General features: G+C 47.2%; 1 protein-coding gene across 8 annotated transcripts in view; it reads right to left on the reverse strand.

Annotated features, from left to right (window-relative positions):
• CASZ1 (castor zinc finger 1) overlaps positions 1-22609 on the reverse strand; it is a 183652-nt gene that overhangs the window by 16637 nt on the left and 144406 nt on the right. For all 8 annotated transcript variants that reach the window (XM_083802600.1, XM_083802602.1, XM_083802601.1 and 5 more), the window contains 10 exons: positions 18669-18759; positions 16510-16674; positions 13850-14022; positions 12251-13119; positions 10750-10891; positions 9939-10002; positions 7435-7595; positions 3966-4088; positions 2292-2627; positions 480-678 (listed from right to left, as the gene is read on the reverse strand). In XM_083802600.1, coding sequence (XP_083658726.1) covers positions 480-678; positions 2292-2627; positions 3966-4088; positions 7435-7595; positions 9939-10002; positions 10750-10891; positions 12251-13119; positions 13850-14022; positions 16510-16674; positions 18669-18759 — 2323 coding nt within the window. The remainder of the gene's footprint in view (positions 1-479; positions 679-2291; positions 2628-3965; positions 4089-7434; positions 7596-9938; positions 10003-10749; positions 10892-12250; positions 13120-13849; positions 14023-16509; positions 16675-18668; positions 18760-22609) is intronic.

Here is a 22609-nt window from a genome sequence, read left to right on the forward strand (position 1 = left end):
TGCCTGCTACTAATGGTTTCCCTCTGAGAGAGGCCCGAACTGATACTCTGGATCATATCTACTTCATCTTCCATAAGCCACAATGCAAACTTGTTCCCGGTCACTTATTCTGCATTGCACTATTCTACACATGAATGACCCCAACACACAGCTAAGATTCCATCACTTCCCCCTAACTGGTGGCTTTTCCGAGTAGTCATCACCAATTTTTATTCTACTTCATCTTGAGTCTCTTTGATCATTCGAGTTTCCTCATTCTCTTCACTCAAGTCAAATAAACACAAAAGCAGTGGGATTCTCAGTTTGATGGAAACCAAACATTTTGCTAGACCAAGTAATTGAGGCCCTTCCGTGGATCTGTCATTAGACCAGGACTGAGCCTCTTGGCCTCACTTCCTATTGTGTTGTCTACTTGTTCTTGCCCATGCTTCTCCCATGCATATCCTCAGGCCAGGACACTGCTTTTGAATTACTCTTACCTGGTTTGGACAGAGACACTGCAGCGAATAGTAAGCAAACTGGTCTCGCACATTCACCAAGTTATTGTTGGGGTTGATGTGGTCCAGGCAGTGGGATTCTGCTTTGCCAGAGGTTTTGCACACATACTTGCAGTTCCCAAAGAGACAGTGGAAGTGGAATTTGTTGGCATACTTGCAGTCCGTTGCCAGGCAGGGATCACTGGAATACAGCCAAAACCCAATCATCACCTTCACTCATTTCATACATTTGTTTCTTTGCCAACGTTTAATTCAAGGGGAGCCCAGCTGAAGCCTCTGTTCCAAACATGGTCTACAGATTTCCCGTAGCCACCTTCCTCTTTAGTAAAATTGATGCTGGCGACCCTACCGCAATGCTAGCAAGCTAGTGCACGGTCTTGATTAAGATTGTTAAAATAACAGCAGTGCATAGTGGGATCTGTAGTCTTTGAGGGCCACACTTTCAATCTAAAGGTCTCTCTCGAGGTCTGGCTAGATGCTGGTACTCCCCTTCTGCCTGTACTTATCTTAGTGGTGATTCGGATTGTTTCTACTGTCTCCGTTTTGTGTAACTGAAATGAAACTCCTGGGTATGCACACTGGAAGATGCCAGGGCTTCCCCTAATTAGACAAGACCTGCAGTGGTCTATTTAATCAGCTAAACAGTTTTGGTACCTTACCCCCTCCACCCATTCCATGGATTTAAGGTTGCACATACAGATCAGAGGTAGCTGAACACTGATCTCTTGGATCCCGAGCACTGTACCCAATGCTACCTACTCAGAGATGTGAAATAGAATTAATGCACGTATTTGAAAGCAGGCAAATATCTGCCAATGTACAGCCCAGAGAGTGATACTCTACCAGCCTGAAAACTAAGCTGTAATGCCTAATGTAATTGTGGTCTCCTGTGTCCTCCTGTAACCAACCTAACTTCTGCCTCTCGATATACCAGAAACAGAACAACCGTCACAGCCCCACTGTGAAACTTCTTTAAAGTTAAAAAAACAAAACAAAAAAAAAAACAAAACAAAACAAAAAAAAAAAAAGCCACTTGAGAAACGTATGTTACCGTCTATCAGCCATACCTCCTTGGGAATGACCGTGTAAACTAACACTACAAAACCAGATGCATGGAATGTCAGGAGACTGACTACACTTGTGGAAGAGTTCAGCCAGAACAGCAGAATTGACAAAGCTGAGGTGAGAGAGGAATGGTCCCTGTTCCTCAAGCTGCTGAGAGCTCCAGTCCTGCTTAAGGCAGAGTCCAAGCGCTTGTGTCTCCTCCACTACCTGACCCCCCCGGCTTCTTCAATGAAAAAATGAAGCTGTATTACTCAGTGTTACAAGTGACATTTGTGTGAAAAGGCCACAGATCTTATTTGAGGAGAAATCCCAAAGAAATCCACAAATTTTTTTTCATCAATCATCTGTAAATATCTACAGTTAGTTACCTTAAAACTTTAAAGATGCTACGCTCCCTCTGTAGCCTTCAGTGTCAAAAATACTGCAAAGAGCGTGTATTTCTGTTCACCTCCCATGAGGTATAAAAAAGGCTCCATTGAGCCTTTTTTTATGTCAATAAGTTTATTTCTCCTCTAAACTCATACCTAAAAGTGCTCCCAGCTGTACTGGAAAATCCAGTTTTTTCCCTAGGATAGCTGAGGGTATTTTCTAGAGTATACAGAAGTAACTTTCCTGGAAGATAAAGCCCAGAGTGCCTTCTAGGCAGAAGGCCTCTCAGTGGGTGAATGTAAATGGGATTGCGAGGTTGGAGAGGAAAAAAGGAGGCAAGCAGTGTCTACAACAACTTACTTCTCCTGGAACTGGAGAAATCCGGGTTTGACCTGAGGCTTGGCGTTCTCCAGGGAAGTTGTTGCCAAGGGTGAAGTTGCCAGGTTAGGCACTGATGCTGGGATCTGAGGCATCTGGGGTATGGTCGAAGCCAGCTGCTTCCAAGCTAGCAGCGTGGGGGCAGAGGGCACAGTCGCCGGGCTCGGGGTGGGCACGTCGAGGGCAGGAGCGCTCGCCATGGTGGCAGATGTAGCAGATGGTGATGAAGGGGCCAGTGAAGCCTTACTCTCAGTAGTAGTTGAGAAGGGAGACTCAGAGTTACTTTTCACAGCTCCGCCCTCAGTTCGGAAGTGAAAACTGCGAAAAGGTGGAATAATTTAGATACAGCTTCTTGGCCATCGCATATAACGTGATTAAACATCAACGAGAATGTGGCAGTAGTCTGCAAACAAACTAGCTGAGGTGAAATCCTAAAAGGGACTCTGCCCACTTTGTGGAAAGCTTTCCTCCTAGATAATTTGTGAGGAAAAGGGAATTTATTAAGCAGGGTGGAGACAGAAAGGTTCAATAACGTGTTAAAATCAGAGCGGTGCAAGCATGGCTTCAGACAGCAAGGTCAATATGACTCGAGGGCAGCTTCCCATAGCTGTTGTGAGAAGCCAGTCATTTGTAGCAGTGAACCACAGGCCTCCAGCCCCAGAGACCAGCTGGCTAACAGATCTTTCTGTCTTAAACTTTACAATATCGCCTTCCCTTTAAACCCCTTCAGAATCAGCCATGTGGCCAGCTGCTGAAGGCCATACTCATTCTTTACTTGGGCAAATCTTCCACTGCCTTTAAAAGGAACTTGGCATGGGTTTAAACTGCAGATTGCTCCTTAGAAATTAGCAACAACTTCCAGTATCCCACCCTTCCTTTGCCGCTCCCTTCACTGTAACAGTGGGAGCATGGTTTAACTTCATTCTTCACCGAAGAGTCACCTGGAGTTCTGAGCGTGCTGCACAACTGCTGTAATATAGGCCATATGATCTAGTTCTGGCTACCAAACCCTGGACTGTCCACTGCTGCTTTCCAAAATGATGTGAAATGACAAGGGTTTACAACACAGAACGTCACAAGGTGAGGAAGTTGGTCTTGGGCTCGACAGTTTGCTTCAAGATCCTCATCCATATGATATGAGAATCTTAAACAAAGCCATATAAACTAAGGGCTAGGGAAGCTTGTTAAAAAACATTTGTTGTGACAAGAGAAGGAAAAATAAAATGCTTTCCACACTGCAGTGATGGGAAGCTGCTCTACAAAGAGTCTGCATCCAGTGACAGTGGTTGGGGTTACAGGTTCCCCTCCCTCTCATATTCTCTTATTTCTTTGTATGGTGTATTTGTGTGCTGGGGGAAATGTCTGTCTCCTTGACCACAATGTCTGTCAGGCAGGCTAGGGAAAAACAAATGCCCACTTCTCAACCTTGCCAGCACCGCGTGAGACACCTGTCACAAACCGAGCACATTTACTGTGAAACAGAATTAAAGAGGACATCGTGTTCTGCAAACATGTCAGCTGAGCACATTCACACAGGAAATGGGTGGGTGCCCAGAGGCTGCCCTCAGGACTGCCCACATTCCTGGTCCTGACCCTCCTCCTGCAGTGTGTGCAGTGTGGAGTCTCCTCCAGGTTTCCCAAGGCTTTCCTACTCACTTGGCATGCTTGATGGCTCCATCCAGGGTGCTGAAGAGGGCACCACATTCTTCCACGACACAGTGGAAATGCACCTTATGCAGAAAGTCGCACTGCGCGTCGCAGAAGTCCTTGGTACCAAACCTGGCCAAAGCAGACAAGCAGGCATCTTACAGAAGGCCCCAGAAGGGAAGTAGTAGTGGAACAGACATTTCTTTTTGTTTTTCAGCTCTACTACCATCCTGTTTTCTCATGTTCCTTCTGGCATTGCTGCTTGATTATGGCCAGTTACATAGGTCTGAACATGCAGAACGAGAACCTAATTTCTCTCCAGCTGGACTTAGTCTGAGTGATTGAACTCCCATTCACTTTTAGTGGGAGCAAAATACAGAACTACTCTGAAACAAAAGGTGAAAAACTTTAATGTTCCTGAGTGTCTGTATATGAAAGTCAGAGCTCTGAGGAATGAACAAAGGTTAGTAAATCTGCTTGAATTTACTGAGAGTACCAAAAGGAAGGAACAACCGTGGTTAATGGAAATCTAGAGCCAGAATCCCCTCCGCCCCCTAACACACACTTAAAATAACAGGCTAGCACATGGATGGGGGAGACAAAGCATCACCTATATAGCAATTACAGCCTAATATGCATAAATAGAGCATAGCACAGTCCCTGAAGTACACGAGAAACGATGCTGCAATGCAAAAAAACAGAGCAAAAGCCATCATCTAAAGTATACCTCTTGCCAGAGGAAATGGTCAAGAGAACAAAAACAAGTAAGCACTGCTCATCCCCTGCTGAGAGTCTTCCTCCTTAGTAGCAAATGTACATACGATTTCAGGAAACTCCAGAATCACAGGGAATCGAGAAATCAGGTAAAAAGCATTGGCAGGAAGGATTTGAAACTTAACAGGGGAATCTTGCATAATTAAGGTACAACAGTCTACAATTGCTCTGATGAGCAGGAAAGCAAGAAACAAACAGCAGCCTGCGTGGTCCCGAGGGGACCTCCTAACGATTTGAAGGTAAAGGAAAAAGAAAAAAAATAATCTTGAACTGGAGAATGAAAGGGCCAGTGGGTGTAGAGAACATGCAGTCAGTTAAGGCTTGCAGGGAGAAGATGAAGGAAAGTAAAGGTGTGATAAGAGAAGAGATAAGAAACCAAGTTACTGCAAGTTAAAGGGGTTGTTTTTATCAGGAACAGGAGATTTTGTACTTCGAAATCCTGACAAAAATGGGAGGGAGGTGATGAGTCAAAAATGGCTGCCTTATAAAATTTTCTTTGGACGGGGAAACTAAAGACAAGACAGATAATTAGGGATGAAATGAAGACCTTCTAGAAGAACAGATAAAGAGACTGGCTGGAAAATATAAATATGCACAAGTCAGCCAGTCTGGATGATGCATGTCCTGAAGTGCAATGGAAATTAACTCACAAACTGATTGCATTACTATTTGTTATTTTTTAAGCCATAGAGAAGAGGGAGATACTGGGGAACTGGGAAAAAAAATAAAAAATCTAGGTACTGATTCTTTGAAAAGAAAACAACAACGAAAAAAAAGACAAGTGATCTTTGGCAATTATCATACCTCTAGTCTTAACTTCTCCTTCCAGTAAAGTAATGGAACAAATATTAAGAGGGAGGAGAAAATCATTAAACATCTAGAGGATAAAGGAACCATGAGCAATAAACAGCATCAGGATTATAAAGAATAAATCTTGCCAGACAAATTTAATTGCTTTTTTTGATAGAATTACAAAATTAGTGGATGAAGGGATGCAATATATTTGGATTTTAGTAAAGCGTTTTGATACAGACTTGCTTGCATATGCTTAGAATTAATTCAAATTGGCTTGGATGTGAATGCTACCACACGGATTGAAAACTGGCTGAAGGACCGTAAACAAAGGCTAATGACAAACAGCGACGTATCGAGCTGGGAGGAGGTATCTCGTGAATGCTGCAAGGATGACTTTGGCTAGGTCTGAGCTTATTTAACATCTTCATTAGTAATCTAGGAGAAGGAGTAAACAGCGTGCTAATGAAATTCACAGAAGATACTAAACTGGGAGGAGTTGGCAACACCAATGCAAGACGAGAGAAATAACACAGAGAGAGGCCTTGCAAGACATGAGGAAGGTTCAGCTTCGGAGAGTCATATTTGGAAAAAAACAGCTAATACATCGGGGGGTATTTTTATACATAGAGGACTCATGAGAGCAACATTACAAGCAATCCTGTGTAACAGTGGATGGTAAACATGATACATATACATAAGGCAGTATAGATGAAAAGACGGTAGTGCAACTGCGAGCTGCATGTATGGGGCAGAAAGCTTCTGGTGTGGTGATGCAGGAACGGCAGCCCAGTTCTGCAAACAGCAACAACGTGATCAGCAGGCCGAAGAGACTAATTTTCCAAGTCAGATAAAAGGAAGTAAATAAACTTGGTTAAATGATATGCTAGAAGCCTGTGACTAGGAGGTGAAGGACGTGAACTCCAATTGTGGAGAAGACTTCTGCTGTGGTTCAAGGGTATATAACTAGGAGAACTGCAACAAAATTATGAAAAGGGAAATTCAGGCAGCATACTATGAAAAAAGATCCTGACAGTGAAATGTATTATGAGGTAGAATAATGCTCCTAGAGACAAGAGAACAGCCACCCTGCTTGGCATAATTAAAACTAGGCTGGACAAAATGTTTGCAAATGGACTGCAGGGAAGGATCTCACACTAGCCAGGGGCAGAGGGACTAAAAGACCTTCTAGTCTTTTCCATCAAAGTCTGTGATTTACAAAGTGTCCACAGGCATTTGTAGGCAACTATCTGTGTCAGAGCACTAACCCATATGTGTCTGCCGGGGTGTATCTGTGTATGCTCAAAGCCTGTGTCTGTCTGGGCATGTATGTGCATGTGTCTGCGTGTGGGTGAGTTTTGTATCTGTTCCATTTTCCTTTCAAGCCTCCTTGTCTACAACAAAAACAGCAGAAACCATGCAGTTCCCATTCCCCCTTGGACTCCTTGTTTTGCTTCAGTGCACCACTTCTATGATCAGAGGAAATTCCACAACATTTTAAGGCTTCTGTGATCTGTGTGTAACAACTAAACCTGGCCTAGCAGTGGTTCAGTGCTAAGAGTGAGCTATACTCGGTCCCCAGGACCTGCAGACTGGGAAACGTAGAGGAGGAACCTGAGGTATGCCAAGGCAAACAGTGCGATGTGTAGAGCTCTGCTCCTGGTTGGCCCTCGTGTTCCCATTGCAAAACAACTGTACGTGGACAGTCATTTCTTACAGGACATTAACACCTCCTGCGGCCAGCCAGGACTGAGGACTAACTGCACTCCAGAAGGTGATCAGCATATATGACACAACCAGACCTTTAAATTCAAGAGAACTTAACATCATTCAAACACGAACCAATGAGCCAGACACTATGCAAAGGAAACCGTTTCCCTTTCCTCTACTCCCAGTTCCATGCCCTCCTTACCGGCGCAGGTACATCTTCCATGGCTCAGAGAGCTTCTCCTGGACAAGTGCCTTCACTGCCTTGCCCAAGTACTGTGTTGGCTCCCCAGCCCCAGCCTGGCTGCCATCGCCTTCTGCCTTAATGTTCAGCAGGTTGCCAAGGCTGGCACTGGTCTTGGACATCTGGAACAAGAACAGAGACACTGCATCAAGCCCAGCACGCAGCTGTGGACACTGCCAGTCTGGACGCCCTCAGGACGGTCCTGTGGAAAGCTGTTTCTTCAAAGAGAGAAGCCAAGAAGTCTGCACGGGCTGCCTCAACTGCATCAGCAAGGCTTAGTAACACCTCACTCTGTGGCATCCTCCACCCAGCTGTCACAAAGCCCATCTAGTATTCGTGTCTCTTGTGGGAAGTAGTGAAGCATCTACTCAATACACTGGGAAACTGAGGCGAAGGGAGACGTGCCCACTTAAGTCCTTGGAATTCTTACTAACTTCACTGAAGGACTTATTTCACTTTGTATGTTAAATGGATATATTGTCCACAAAGCAGGACGTGGACTCGTAATTTGCCTCGACTGAAAGGATTCAAATAAATTCTACACCGAGAAGGTTTGGAGGTCCAGGTGCAGGATGTGCAGAACAGAAAAAGGAAGTTACTCAGGAGTGCTTAGAGAGAAAAATTTCTTTCATAATAAATGCACGGTTCCCCAGGCCTGTTCCTGCTTTGCTGCTCTCTCTGACAATAGTTACTTACCTCCAGTAACAACAGTGAAATGCACAGCATGTATAAAACGCAGGATCAGGCCCAATACTTGCACTGAAACTCCACCCACTGGAGGATCTCAAAGCCCTTTATACAGATCAGTTAATTAAGCCTGACAGCCCCCCTAAATAAACTGCAGTACGCTACAGGAACCCTGGCTGTTTGAGCCTCTCTTAATGCCCCCTGAAGGTAAAGCCCCTGCTGCTATGTGGAGACTGCAGTTCTTTATGGCTGGAGCCAGAAATTCAGCTCTTTTTTTTTTTCTGTAAAGCTTTTTTTTAATTTTTTTTTATTTTTTATTTCTAGGCAAATAATAAAGGTTTTCTCTACCAACAGAAATTGTGTGCAGCAAGAAGATGAAGAAGCAAGCATGGTGTCTTCCTGAGCACACAGAGCTTGGGTCTGCAACCCTCTAGTCTTGGAACAGGCTCCTTCAAATCAGCGGGCTCTATTCTTTGCTGCTTTATGTCATTATTTAATCCCCTTCCTACTTTAAAGAAGGAAGAAACCTGAAGAAGTGTGTTTTATACCTGCGCTGCACTTATTTTGCATAATGCAAAGAACCTTTATGCTGTGGTGCTTGCCTTTATGCTGTACCTTTATGCAGGGCTGCACACAAGCAAATGTTTATTCCTAAACATATGCCTCAACTGGAGATTTTCAAGCGAAGCATCTATTGAAAACGAATTTTCCTGAGCTGGGGCCTTCAGAAGGACTCAGGATCTCCAATAGCAGACTTACTAAATAGATTTACTCACTAGAGAAAGAACTGCGTATTTGGAATCACTAGAGGGATAGCATGCAGGAGTGAGTAAGAAATTAAGCTTAAAAGGGAACACCAGAAATCCAATGTAACAGAGAACCAATGAAGAAGGGAAGTGGTAGAAGGATAAAACTAGAAATGAAAAAACACGTGAAGGAGAGTGATGGAATAACAGAGAAAGGAGTCGAGAGACTACCCGACAAAGTCACTTTGCCCTCTCTTGAGGGTTATATGGCCTTGATGCATGTAACGCCCAGAGCCAAGGGGATGGCAATAGTTATGCCTGTAAAACCTATCACAGTGGAATATTAAAGCATGGCTCAAAGGCGGCCCTGATCTCTAATGCAGTTGTACACAACAGGAAAATTAATCTTGGTACAGTAGAATTTATCATGTGAAAGGGAAATATATATTTGAGATGATGTATAATTTAAGGAAAAAGTAAAGAAAAAGAAACTCTGCATTATTTAAAATAAATATTCTATAACATGGTAAAGTGGGCTCTGTTGGACACCATTACTCACACTAGAAAGGCAGAAATTGATGATTTCGGCCGAAAACTTCTGATTTTTTTCTTATTCTCTTTCATAAAAACAAATGATTCTCCTCCCCCTCCCCCAATGAAAGAAAACGTTTGAAGTAAATAAAAAAAATGAGTAACTATAAAAAGAGAGCGAGAGAAGTTGCCAGGTTCTGGAAATAAAAATGGGGAAAAAAAAAATCTTTCGGAGCCCTCCTCTGTCTAGAAAGGATGAAAAAAAAGGTGTCAGAGGCTGCAATATATTTCTTCAGCCAGTTCATTAAATTAATTCGTAAGCAGTGGCTCTGAAATTATACCCGATGAAAAATGGTCTCAAAATTTAAATGGTACAAACTCATCTTATTAGAGGCAAAACATTAAAAAACAAACGCATCTCTTCCCCCCTCCCTCCCCGCCATCGCAGCTTTAATTTCTCTTGGTGGGGGGAATGAAAGGCGTTTGATGGATGGCTCTTACCTTATTCATAAGCGAGGATAAAAGAGATGAATTTGCCGAGACTGTGTGGCCATTTGATTCATTACTGGAACACACAAACCAACAGGGTTTAGTTAAGATGTGCACAGGGACTGTGAGCACTGAGATTAATCCTTCTCCCTTCAAGCTGCCTCACTCCTCACCTGCTGCATCCGGAGGAAGAGAATGATGCCCACCCTCCCTTGGGCAGGTCAAACTCTTACTGGCGATAGCCAAGACAGAAAGGAAGAGGGTTGCAAGTTTGCTGAATTCAGTTCTTTCAGCTATTAAACAATCCGGACCTCTTCCCCAGTGCCGACACCATCACACTCTTTTATCAGCTGACTCACAACCCACTCCGTATTTTTTCTCCTAACTATTTGAACTTTCAAAACTACACTGCAAAACCAGGGGAGCAGGCAAGGCCACAAACCTTATGGCCACAGCTACGCACGCTGAAAGGCAACCTGAGTATTTGACAGGCATCAGTAATAGTTCTAGCTGACTGTAAGTGCTGGGGTCCTTAACTAAGGCTTGTTTAAGTAAAGTATGGCAAGGAACGTATACAAGGGTCAAAGTGGAGCAGGCTCAGGTATCCCCAGTATCAGTTCCGCTGCAGTTTTTGCACACAGGACAATCCCCAAGCACTCCTAGTCTCAGGAAAGCTTTTGGACAAGTGGGACAGAGGCTTTGAGATAGCGAACTCAGCTGTTCTGTGGTCCATCCCCTCAGCTACGGGTTAGCACGTGCCAGACCCAGGCCAGCTCTTGGTGCTGGACAGGCCTGAACGCCCCTGCCTGCACTCGTCTCTCACCCGTGATCCTTGACGCTCAGGTCCAGGCTGTGCTCCTGCAGGGACTCCTGACCGGTGCCGGAGGACGACCCCATGGCCTCCACCGGCTCCTGCTTCACCTGCACTGGATTGAACCGTCCGGGAGCTGCTGGCTGTCCATTCCCTGCTCGAGAAAGGCACCGAAATCAGGTTGGAAAAATTAAAATGAAAAAGGTAGCTCGAAGATGGGGTTGCAGTGGCAAATACAGAAGTTAGACCACTAGCACAACTGCGTAAATGGAAAAAGCACAGAAAAAGTGTGGGGGGAGGGAAGGGCCAGGATTGCTGGTCAGCATTTATTGCCAAGATGACATGATGGGTTCTGACGTCCACTCCAGCGTGGAAATTCTTCAAGTGATAATTATTGCAAAATTATGTCAAAGTTGTCCAGGCTATGGGCCCTTTAAAGGAGAAGGGCGGAAGGAGCGTGGGGGAGACCTGATTCTCTGCACAAACTGTCATAACTAATTTGCGGGGCTGCCTCTTAAGCGTTTATTAAAGACTCCGTTAATGCTGAGGCAATGTGGCAGCTTTCGACTGCTAGTCAGGCCCCCGTCCCCGTCCCCAGTCCCAGCGTTGCTGTAGCGACGGCAGCGGCCTGCCACTGCGCCTGCCCAGCAGCACCATCTGCCCAGGCCGGGGCTATCGGAGGTGACAGCCACCGGGCCTGGCCGGCCGCCGACCCCTCGCCGCCACCTTGCCCCCACAAAACGAGGGGTTCTTCGTCGTGGCAGGGGGGTTTGTGCCAGGCCCGTGAGGTATAAAGTCGAATTAAAGGAAAGGGGAAAAGGAGGAAGAACTCGGAAACAAATTAGAGAGAGAAAAAAAAAAAAAGAAGAAGAAGAAAAGCAAAGAAAAAAGGAGGGGAAAAAAGTTGCTGACAGGAACATGTCTGCGGAGCTTTCTTCCACAATCCCCAAGTGACTAAAATATTAATTTACCCTCCGGCAGTACAGCTGACGGCGAGCTGCTTCTCAGCCAGCAAGTGGCATTTTATTAAAAAATAAAGGAAAATCGTTCCCTCAATGACCTTTCTCTGCTTTAGGAAACAATTTTTCAAATAATAATTTTAAAAGCATGTGAAAGTTCCCCTCCCTCTTTCACCACATGCCCTCGTCCCGCTCCCTCCTCGCCTGCTCTCGGGCAGGAGGGCCCACGGGCAGCGCTTGTGGTGTCGGCTGCGGGGCAGCCCAGAGCTGGGGGTGCCACCAGGCAGAGCCCCCCCGACCCCACACTGCCAACTGGGTGCTGGCTGAGATCAGCAAGAGGCTGTGGAGGCACTCCCAGGTGCCGAGATTGCCTTCGAGGGTTCACTTGCTCCAAGGGTCACGACCAAATTTATTCTCCCATTTCTGCTCCTTTATTACCCCCTTCCCCACCTCCAGTCCCCTGGACAACCAGGTGGCTTCTCATTCCCTCCTCTCCATATCATCAGGCACTCTTTTTCCTCCCACTAGCAGGACAACCGATGGGAGTTACTCACCTGCTTCGAGTGCCACAGAGGGCTTGAGTGCAGCTGCTGCCAGCCTGGCCATCATAGGAGAGATTAATCCCTTGCTAGCAGAGATCCTTTCCATTATGGATGCCGCTGGAGCCGGAGAAGAAGTAGCCGAAGGCTCACCAGATCCTGAGATGGCCTGGGATGAGGAATCTGTAGGAGCAGATGATGTTGGATTGGCGCCGGACGAACCAGCAGCCATCAGATTAGCTGAGCTGGCAGGAAGCGGCGTGGAGACCCGGCTGGGGATGATGGGGAAGAAGGATCCAGCTGTTCCAGGAAGTGCTGAGTTGGAGAGTGCCAGGGCCAAGGGAATATTGCTGGGAAGAGCCTGGGAGAGCAGGCCAGAGATCTTGGTGGCTGGTGTCATGCTGTTGGCAGGCTTGCTGGCCTGCGAGGAAGCAAGCTCGGCAGCAGAGGAGGGCGCAGCTGGGACTATGAGAGAAACGGAAGACTGTTGACTGGTGGGGGAGGCACTCAGGCTGGAGTTCTTGGAGCTCATAGCGGAGAAGTCAATAAGATCATCGTTACTGGACTCCTCTTGCTCATTATCCTTGGATCCCAGGAGAGAGGCAGGCAGGCCCAGCACTCCCGAGCTCCGGATGTGCCGGCGCTCGTGCTTGCGTTTATGGGAGGTCATCTGGCTGGTGGAGGTGAAGGTGAAGCCACAGCCTGCCCTTATGCAGTGGAAGTGGTTGGTGGCCTTGCTGTAGACACAGCCCTCATACTTGCATTCCTCATACTTGTAGAACTTCTTGAAGCCATCCTTGGCATAGGCATCATCTTTGATGTGGTAGCTCTTGTGCTTCTCAATGTCACACTTGTTCTTGAAGGTGAAGGTACACCCAGGTCGCCTGCAAGGGCATCGAGGAGGAGAGAGTGGTTGGCTGTGCGGGCTAGGAGCACAACGCAACTGCTGTCACCTGCCACCCTCTGGGATAAGGACTGGGGGCCAGTATGAGACAGTGGCCCTGGCTACAAAGGGGCTAAAGAGCTTTATGTGGGCCAACCTGTGACATCAAGTCAAGCAAAAAATGCTGCCACTTGAGAGCTTGGAAGCCAGCTCAACACTGAGAAACAACCAGGATAACATGAGGTTGCAAGAACCCACCACTGCAAGTTCCAACCAAAACAGCAGCTAAAGGGGACTAAGATACAAACTGTGCTTTCCCACTCTTCCTGAGAATGTGAGAAATCAATAGAAGAGCATTTGTGTACAGAAGGCAGAGTCTGGCCCTGAAAGGGAGGAGCTGGCTGGAATGAACTCTAGCATGAAAGTGCCATTAGCAGCGTATTAGTGCCCTCCCCCATCCCCGAGTTGAACACTGTCAGGGATGAGCACTGTGATCTCCTTCCCCAGCGATTCCCGGATCTGTTTTCTTTATTTCCTCTGATCACCGCAAACAACAACAATCCTGGGAATCACATCTGCCCCGGAGCATGAGCTCTCACAAGAGCAGCATGGAGAAGGCCAAGTCAGGGTAGACTGAGGCCCTGAGCACAATCCTGAATTTACGACGTGGCAGGAGGCAAACAGACCCTCCGTCTCAGAGGCAGGATTCCTGTCCTTTCCTGCTATCTCACCTGCAGTGAAAATGAGTGGTTTTCTGCCCGTAGAACTGGCATTCCACAGTGCCACAGTCCTCCGTGGCACGGAACCGCTGAAACCCGTCATTGATGAGCTGTGTGTTTTTCTTGTGAAAGTTCTCATGGGTCATCACGTCCGAGGTGCTTGTGTAGACCTTGTTACAACCCACCTACCCCAGGCAAAACAGGGCGTCATCAGTATAGTGTTCTAATACCATGATCTTATTAACATCAGCAGTAATAAACATATGAGCAGCACACACATATTTCAGAGTTCCATTTGGACATTTCTCCTAGGAGTATTAAGTCATCACTTTAATTCCCAGTTTAAAGACTGATAGAGCAGTCACGAACAAAAGCAACTCTCCGGGCAGAAAAAAGGGGAGGATGCAAAGAGATAAAAGACCAGCTACAGATAATCGTGTCTGTGTGGGGAGAAAAGAAGCAGAGTTCCTGCTCCTGAGGAGAAAAGAACAGACCGACAGATGCCATTACTTTTTGTCATCTTGGAGCGACACGGAACAGAGTAGGACTTGCATCTATTTGGGGGATGTGAAATTGCCTAGGAATTAGTTATTTACATCTTCCTTCCTTCTGGAAGAAAGGCCGGGTAGTGCAACACGAGGCCAATCTTTTGAGCTTGTAATATACAGGTTTCATTTGAGCAAAGCACAAACCCTATGTTCAGCTGATCTTAGCAAACTGGTGGCTTTTTTTCCCTGTCACTGTTCAAGACTACCACTTCAATAATGTTAAACTCGTGCAGCAAAATGGGAATGGTGTGACGAAGACGGAATGCTGAAAACCTGCCTTCCTCTGGGTAAAGCGGGCAACTTTGCCATATTGAGTAAAAAAACACTGGAATCTGAAAACGTCCTCAGCCCTGCTGAGGGAGGATTTTTTTTTCCTTTTCTTCTCTAGCACAACGTGTGCCAATGCCTGCACCATCTCAGAAGTGAAGAGAACGAAAACACCACCTCTCAGTTCAGCCCAGGTTGATTCAAACAGGCAATAACAAAACCCATGACAAATACCCAGAAAAAAAAATAAAAAGGATCTCCAGCTATTTCCAATATAAAAGAGCCTCTCTCTCTCTGCACTGACACCTTGAAAAAAGACAGACCCTGCACGGCATTAAAAAAAAGAATTAAACAAAAACCTCCTTAGGAATAATTTGCAATGCAGCTCTTGGTGCTAAAGCCTAAAAAAATGTCAGTTTATATAAACAACTAACTGAATTTTATCCACACCAATTATGGACATAAAGAAAAAAAAACCCATGAGATGGATGGCACAAATCCTGCCATTTAAGCAATATTTTCTTTAATTGGGAGTTTATGTTCGGACACCTTTCCTGTAAGACACTGCTTACATGGGCATTATTTTACTGGAAGACAGTGGGCACAGAATGGAATTACCCATATATAGTTGTGGAAAAGAGGGTCTCTATTCAAAGGCAGAGTGACTTAAAGCTGTGAAACGTTCCTTGTACTCTAAAAAAAATTAAACAAATCCCATCCTGGTCGATTGAAGAAACTGAGCAATGAATATTATGAAGAATAACAGAAAATGTCCTCAAGAGAAAGTCACATGAAGTTCCCAATTTATCAACAGCTTGTAAGCACATGCTTAAACCAACCCCTATTCAGGACAGTACTTGAGTGCATGCCTAACGTTTAAGTATGTGCTTAAACCCCATTGACTTCAGAGAGCTTACCTGACTTCAAGTCAAACATATGCTTAAGTCTATCCCAGCAAAGCATTTAAGCATGTGATTAAGGCCTTGTGACTGTAACTGGGGTCTTAAACTGCTGGGATCGGGCAGGAAGGGAGACAGGAGTTAGAAAAGCTTTTACTAAGGACTGCCTGATTCTTCTCAGTTTGCAACATTCTCACAGCAATGGTTTAGGCCATGATTTTAATGAAACAAGCATATATCAAACCCTCTAATCTAAGGCACAATCAGGGTAAGACCTAAACAATTTGGTGTGTCCGTGTTTAAAAACAGCAAAGGGGTCACAGTTACATCCGGGCAGCAGCCCCAGCTCCGGGCACGCTGCTGTTGGAGCCTGGCTCACAGCTGTGAATCAAAGCTCACAGCTGACACTACAGAAAAGTAAACTCCAGTACCACTGGCAGAGGAGATGGAGAACCAGGGGTGTCAAGCCTAGATAGGTGACATTAAAATTTAATTACTTTAGAAACCGATTATGGAGGAAATGAACCCAATGTTAAAGGGCAGATGTTTCACAGAAAAGTCTGATTTTAAGGGAGTGCCAGACCAGATTTGGTGGAGGCAGCAAAGTGCTGCTGCAGAGAGGCCCCCAAATCTCAGAGAAGGGACTTGCCTGAACAAGTGATGCCCAAGACTGCAAGAAAACCTCGAGCCCTTTGCCTCACTGCATGCACAAGGCTTCTACAACCAAGTAGAAGTGGACAAGTGCAGCGAGGGAACAGCCTCTCCGGAGAGGAGCCTGAATCGGAGGCGAGCAGGACAGGCTCAGAGCAATTTCCATCGCCCCTTTGCTCTCTAGCAAGGAAGGGTTGGGCTGCCTGGACGCGAGGCTCCTTTCAGTCCACCCAGAAAGGACTCAGCTCGCACAACAGCTCTCTGTTCACTTTGTGTGCTACCACGGAGTCCCCGGCGCAGCCATTACCTGCATGCAGTGGTAGTGTGTGCTTTTCCCGTTCAGGTGGCAGCCATGGTAGTACACGCTGCAGTCATCCAAGGGGCTGAAGCGCATGAAGCCGTGCTGGAGGGAATTATCACGTTTCTTGTGCATGTTGTAATGCCGAATCACATCCTGTTTACTAGTGAATCTCTGGAGAGATAGAGAGACAGACAGAGTGAGACACACGTGATGGGAGTGGGTGAGTAATCCTGGGGGCAGGGTTTTTTTGTTGTTGTTGTTAATAAACTTATGGTACCGGGAGTCTAAAGCTCAGCAGCGGTCACCCCAAGAGAGTCAGATTAAAGACAAACTGTGTGCGTGTATTTTCTTGGTAAAGGGAAAGTGTATGCACATGAAAACTTTTAAGTAAACATGACACTGGGGTGATGTCCAGAATATGCTCCCTGCAGCTTTAAGACTGCAATTCTTCTAACATAATTTTAGCTGCTACTATCTCTAGAACTGCTATAGTTAGAAAGCAAGCCAGTGAACTAAACAGCCTGCAAGAGAGTAATCCCAGCTTCCAAATCCCTCTCTGTAGTGGTTAGCAAGACACTGGCTGCCACATTCATGTCAGACTAGAAAACACTGGGAAAAACACTCTGCTCTTTTACAGCACCTTCCCGTTATCAGTCGTCTGCCACCCCTGCAAGGTGGGATGGCTGTATTAGGGAACAGAGGCACAGAACTTCCTTCCAGTCACAGGAAAAGCTGGTAGCAGAGCTCAGAGCTAAATCTGGATGACCAGAAGATCCCTTTCGCCGTCTACCTGCTTGAAGTAATGAAGGGGTACCCCACTCTCGGAGCAGGCTAAGTGCCTTGAAAATGAAGCTTTTTATTTCTACTTCCCACAGACATCAATATTTAACAGAGAAGGTGGGAAAGTAAATCTGATTTTTTAAAAGAAATCAATATCCATTTATTTTGAGGAGTAATTGAAAAGGCCTGTATTCTAATGTTTAACAACTTTTCTAGTCTCCCTCACAGGAAACAAATGATTATCGCTTCCACTCTTTCCTCCTATAATATCAATCCTGATCAATCTCGTTGGTATTGGCATGGGAATAGATGGATATAGATTTCACCGGGAATCCCTCGGAGGCTGGAAGTATGATTTCCCAGGGCGTACGTACAGGATTGCTATTGCCAATCATCGTTAATTTGTGCCCACTTATTACAGAGCGTTACTTATTATAAAATATATCTCAGCCATAAAATAATTTGCATTTTAAAAAGCAGCCTAAATCCTTATTCCCTGCGAGACCAGACAGCTCCTTTGCAAGCAGCTTCCAGACTCCTTAGGAAATAATCATGAGGCCAATCATAATAATAGTTTTTTTCTCTCTTTCCATTCTTTGTGTTTCTCTCTTCGTGGTGCACAGCTATCCGTGCCGCAGTTGGGACGGACTCATCTCGGTTACCGAACGCTGCGCTGGCTGGACACTACACGCATCCCAGAGAAAAACCCTCCTTGGATCAATAGAAACCCACAGTCGAGCTCGGCAGAGCCAGATCAACTTCCCGTGCTGTGGTCAGACTCATTCCTTTGAGACCAAAAGGTCTCCTGGGGTAGGGCAGGACTTGTGTCTGCTGCACGGTAGAGGCGAACTCTGGGATTCCCCCTTACACACACGCAGCCTGACCACAGAAGTGGCAGAGGCGAGCTCACAGACCTGGGAGGAGGGTAAACACACACGGCACGTGACTCGGCTGCCTTGACGTCGCTGCCCTGGCACTTCTCCCAGCAATTACGGCATCGCACATGCTCCTGCCCCCACGCTCTCCCCACAGATCCCGGCCTGCTGCTGGTCTTATTGGGTGTTTTGTTGCAGCTACTGCTGCTACAGCCTCGCTTGGGCAGCAGGAGGGGAAGAGGCAGACTACCAGAACAGCATGCCCTGGTTTCAGGCACTATTTGTAACAAGGCAGAATTTATTCTCCTGGTTTCGCTGATGTAAATCTGGAGTAGCTCCCACTGACTTGAGCTGATCTATATTCTAGCAAATTCAAAATATATCTTGCCCTCTTTTCAGAGACAAAGAGCGATGAGGCATGTGTGCGTGTGGGACGAAGCACGGGAAGACACGAATCTTCCCGAGGCAGGACTTGGGGAGCTGTGCTGATCCCTCTTCCCGTTCCCTTACCTGGTAGTTGCACTCTGGGTCAAGGCAGTGGTAATGTTCTCGGTACTGGTATGCACAGTGTATGTGTCCACAGTGCTGGCTGCCAGAGAACCTGCGAGCACGAGAAGAGCACAGAAGGGAGAAAGGAAGAGAGAATGAAACGGTGTCCTGACAGCAGTGTCTGTAAGCACGGCACAGATGAAGGAGGTCCCACTCCTTCATCCCACATATTTAGGTCATCAAACCCCATCGACTTTACCACCTCCGAGGATGGTGATCCCTCTCACCTTCCCTTTGTTATTTGTCACTGCTTAAAAAGGTGTTTCCTGAGCAAGATCCTTCTGGGCTTTTACTTCCCTGAGCTGCATGTGCTTTACTTTGAAATTCACCTCCATTATTTAGAAGCCGCTTACCTGGGGAAGAGTAAGAAAGTGCGGTTGGTTCCCTGAACTAAATACCACACAGTTCTAGTTTGGATGCCTCAGCAGTGAGTTTCAGAAACTTCCCACACCACGAGGAGACAAATTAACATTGGTCAAATACGGACCCTAGGCATGTGCACATCCAGCAGGACCTCAGAAAAGCTCAGGCATTCGTTTGTTTGTACAAGTTATGCCTTGATGTGTTTTTTTTTCTAGTTGCAATATGGTGTCACGCTACTGAGAAGGCTGCAAAGCAGCAGAGGGTAAGCCACAAAGGCAGTGGAAAATCGTGGCAAGATTATGTAGGAGCTCTTCCAGTAAGATGGAGAGAGTAATGGAAGGACGGGAAGATGGATCAGCGGGGCCAGAACGAACGCTGCAGGCAGACCTGTGTGCGCGTCCTTCCCCATGCACAACAGCGCTGACCAGTCCCGCTAATCATTATTTTCCATGTGGATGCAGCGTTTGCTCACGACAAGATACTGCAGGGCAGAACCACAGGGCTTCCAGCCTGCGTTACATGCAATTACGAGCAGGGCACAAGCAGCAGCAGCCAGCAAAGCACACCCACTCCGTTCGCTGCCACCCAGCCTTCCAGGTAACAAATCTGGGAAGTCCTGGCATACGGGGTGGGAAAAAAAGGCAGAAAGGCCGTACGGTATCTGCAGACAAACGGACACTTGGACTGACAGACAGATCAGTAACTGGTGGGAAGGGTGGTGCGGCGCCAGGCTGATCCGTGCAGTAATCTCTGGTGTGTGTTCCAGAGGAACCTGGAGGAGCTGGAGAGCTTGAAAGGGAAAAGCAGCGGAGGGAAGGGGACTCAGAGGGGAAACATTCAGAGATAAAGTGCCATCTGCTCAAAGGTTCCTCACGTCACTTTGTGCTAAACGCACCGGGAGCGCACATGATAAAGGGCATCGGAAAGAAATAAGGAAGGAGAGAGGGAAAAAAAGGAAAAAAAGGGGGGTGAAGGTGTTCTGGGGCAATGGGTGGAGGGGGCAGGAGCAGGGAAGATTGCGGAGCGTTGTAAGGAGGGGTAGCACTAAGCTGCAGGGCAGGAAAGGGAGCCGGGATGAAAAGCAGCACTAAATATACATCCCGAAGTGCAGTGAGGAAGAGGAGGTCAACTGTGGAGACAGCAGGGCCTCCTGGAGATGGAAAAGGGACTTAATTGACAGAAAAGATAGACAATGCTAAAAAATTAAATGACTTCTTTGCCTCAGCATTCACAAAGGGAGACGGGGACAGATGCCAGGAGCAGACTTGCCTTTCCCTGGGGAAGGAGAAGAAATACTGCAGGAAATCGGGATCACGCCAGAACAGGTGACTGAGAAACTGGAACAAACCCCGGCAGCGGAGAAGAAACAAACCACAAGGCAAACAGCAACGCTGGCTGCGCAAACAGAGGTGTGGAGCTGGGAGCGGAGGCAACGAGCCCGGCCGGCGGCGGGGCAGCGGCGAGGCTCGCACGGGGCACGGGCAGCAGCTTGAGTCACCGGGACACGAAGCAGCACCCAAGCAGCCAGTCCTGCTGCTCCGGGGCTGTGTGTCAGCAGCGTGGAAAGGCCGAGGAACTGCTCGGCGGAAAGCTTCCTCCCTGCTGCAGGGATGAGATGGGGAGGAGAGAGCAAAGGGCTGGAGGAGTGGGGAGTGCTGGCCAGGCAGGGAGGAGGGGAAGAGAGAGAGCTGGCAAAGGCAGCTCTCCGGCAGAGCTGTCCAAAAGGGCATCCCAAGCGAGGATGCGAACGCAGCAGAGATGCCAGCTGCAGCAGAAGAAGGGCCAGGCACCAAAGCAATCTGCCTGGATGGGATGAGTTACTTGGAGCATCCTAACAGGAGCCGCTCACAGGCTCAGCTCCAAAGGCATCAGCTAAGCGAGCTCCCCAGCCCTTCAAAGTCTTACCCAGCCCGCCACGTGCCCCGGCAGGGGTGTGTGTGTGTGTGTGAGTGTGTGTGCATGGGTGGGAGTGGTTGTGGCTGTGTTTGTGGGGCGCCCAGCGCAGGAAGGGAGCGGCGGGCGCTCGACCACACTCAGCGCCTGGGGAAGGAGGGAAGCAGCACGCACAGCACCACGGGGCGAGTCTGCTCCTCCAGTCTGCAGGGCTAGGCTCCTAAAGGGTTATATTTATCCTCTGTTTCTTCTGACACTTGAAACAGTTCAAAGCTATTAATTTTTAAAGCACAGCATCTGTTTAGCTTTTCCCTAACAGGAAAGCTCACACAGCACACACTCGCTTACACGCACACACACGCGCCCATTTCCATGCCCGTGCTCTGAGGTACATCGACACCCCGATTCGTTTACATGAACGTACCCGCAATTTCCATGCACACGAGCAGGCACAAGCGCACACACACCTGATTGCAAACTCGCAGCCCATTTCAGCACACCGCTATGCAAATCCAGACTCCTAAGTTGTGCGCACAGGCACAGAGATTCTTGTTCACAAGTGCAACTCCCTCCCCCTTCCCTTACTTTAATCTCTTCACTTTTTTTTTTTTTTGCCAGAAAGAACTAGTCTCGATCTGGCAAGAGTTGGAACAAAAAACCAAGATAAATAAATAATAATAAAAATAATAAATAAAGAAGTCAGCATGCTTAGTGAGTGTTTACAGACTCATTACCCTGTAACGATGATGTGAAAGAAGGAAGAAAAAAACCCACCCCAATTACAAGGGGGGGAGGAAACCCACACAGAAATAAATATTTAAGCAAGTGCTGCCAGAAGCACCATCTGCTGAGGCACTAATAATAATAATAATAATTTTTTCTGTGGTCTTTTTTTTTTTAATTATAAATATAGAGGAAAAAAAAAACACAAAAAAACAACCCAACCCAAACTAGCTAAGTAAGAGGTTTTGTTTTGTTGTGTGAGAGAATGGATTATCCCTGGGCAGCTTTTGGCAGTGGCTTTGGCAAACTCATTAAGCTAATTATGCAGTGCAGACATACAGTGTCGTGTCTCTCTCCCCCCCCACCCCCTTGATTTTAAGGCTTTAAACTGTTTTTAAAATTGTGTGTAAATTGAAGGGAAGTGGCTGTGCTGCCAACGGGCGGCTTGCGGAGCTTTCTGAGCAGGATGTGGTGTCCCTGAGCTATCTCAGAAGCCTCCCTCGGTTACCTGCCTGACCCCGGGGAAGGGGCTTGCAGAGCGCTCCGAGGCGTGGATGTGGTCGCGTTTACACAGGGCTCTGCTTCAGAGGGGAACCGGGGACAGAGAGAGTGGCATCGCCTCTCCCCCTGCAACCTCTGAGCAAAACTGAGCTCCGTCTCAGCAATAAAAGGGCGCTGCTGCTCCTGCCCCACGCTGAGCTGGGCTCAGAGCCCTGCTCTCGTTCCCAGACCCTCCCAGGAGGCGGCGAGGTGCCGATGTGTGTGCAAACGTCCTCTCTTCCCATGTGGGCTTCTGCCCCCTTCTCCTGCATCATGGGTTTGGGCAAAAGGGCTGCAGGGGCATCGCCTTTGGGTCCGTTCCTGCTTCCCCTGCCCACGTGCCGAATCCTCCCTTGCAGCTCCCCAGCAGCTGGCTGCCCCCA

The sequence above is a fragment of the Anser anser genome, assembly GCF_964211835.1.
Source record: "Anser anser genome assembly, chromosome: 17".
Taxonomy (NCBI): domain Eukaryota; kingdom Metazoa; phylum Chordata; class Aves; order Anseriformes; family Anatidae; genus Anser; species Anser anser.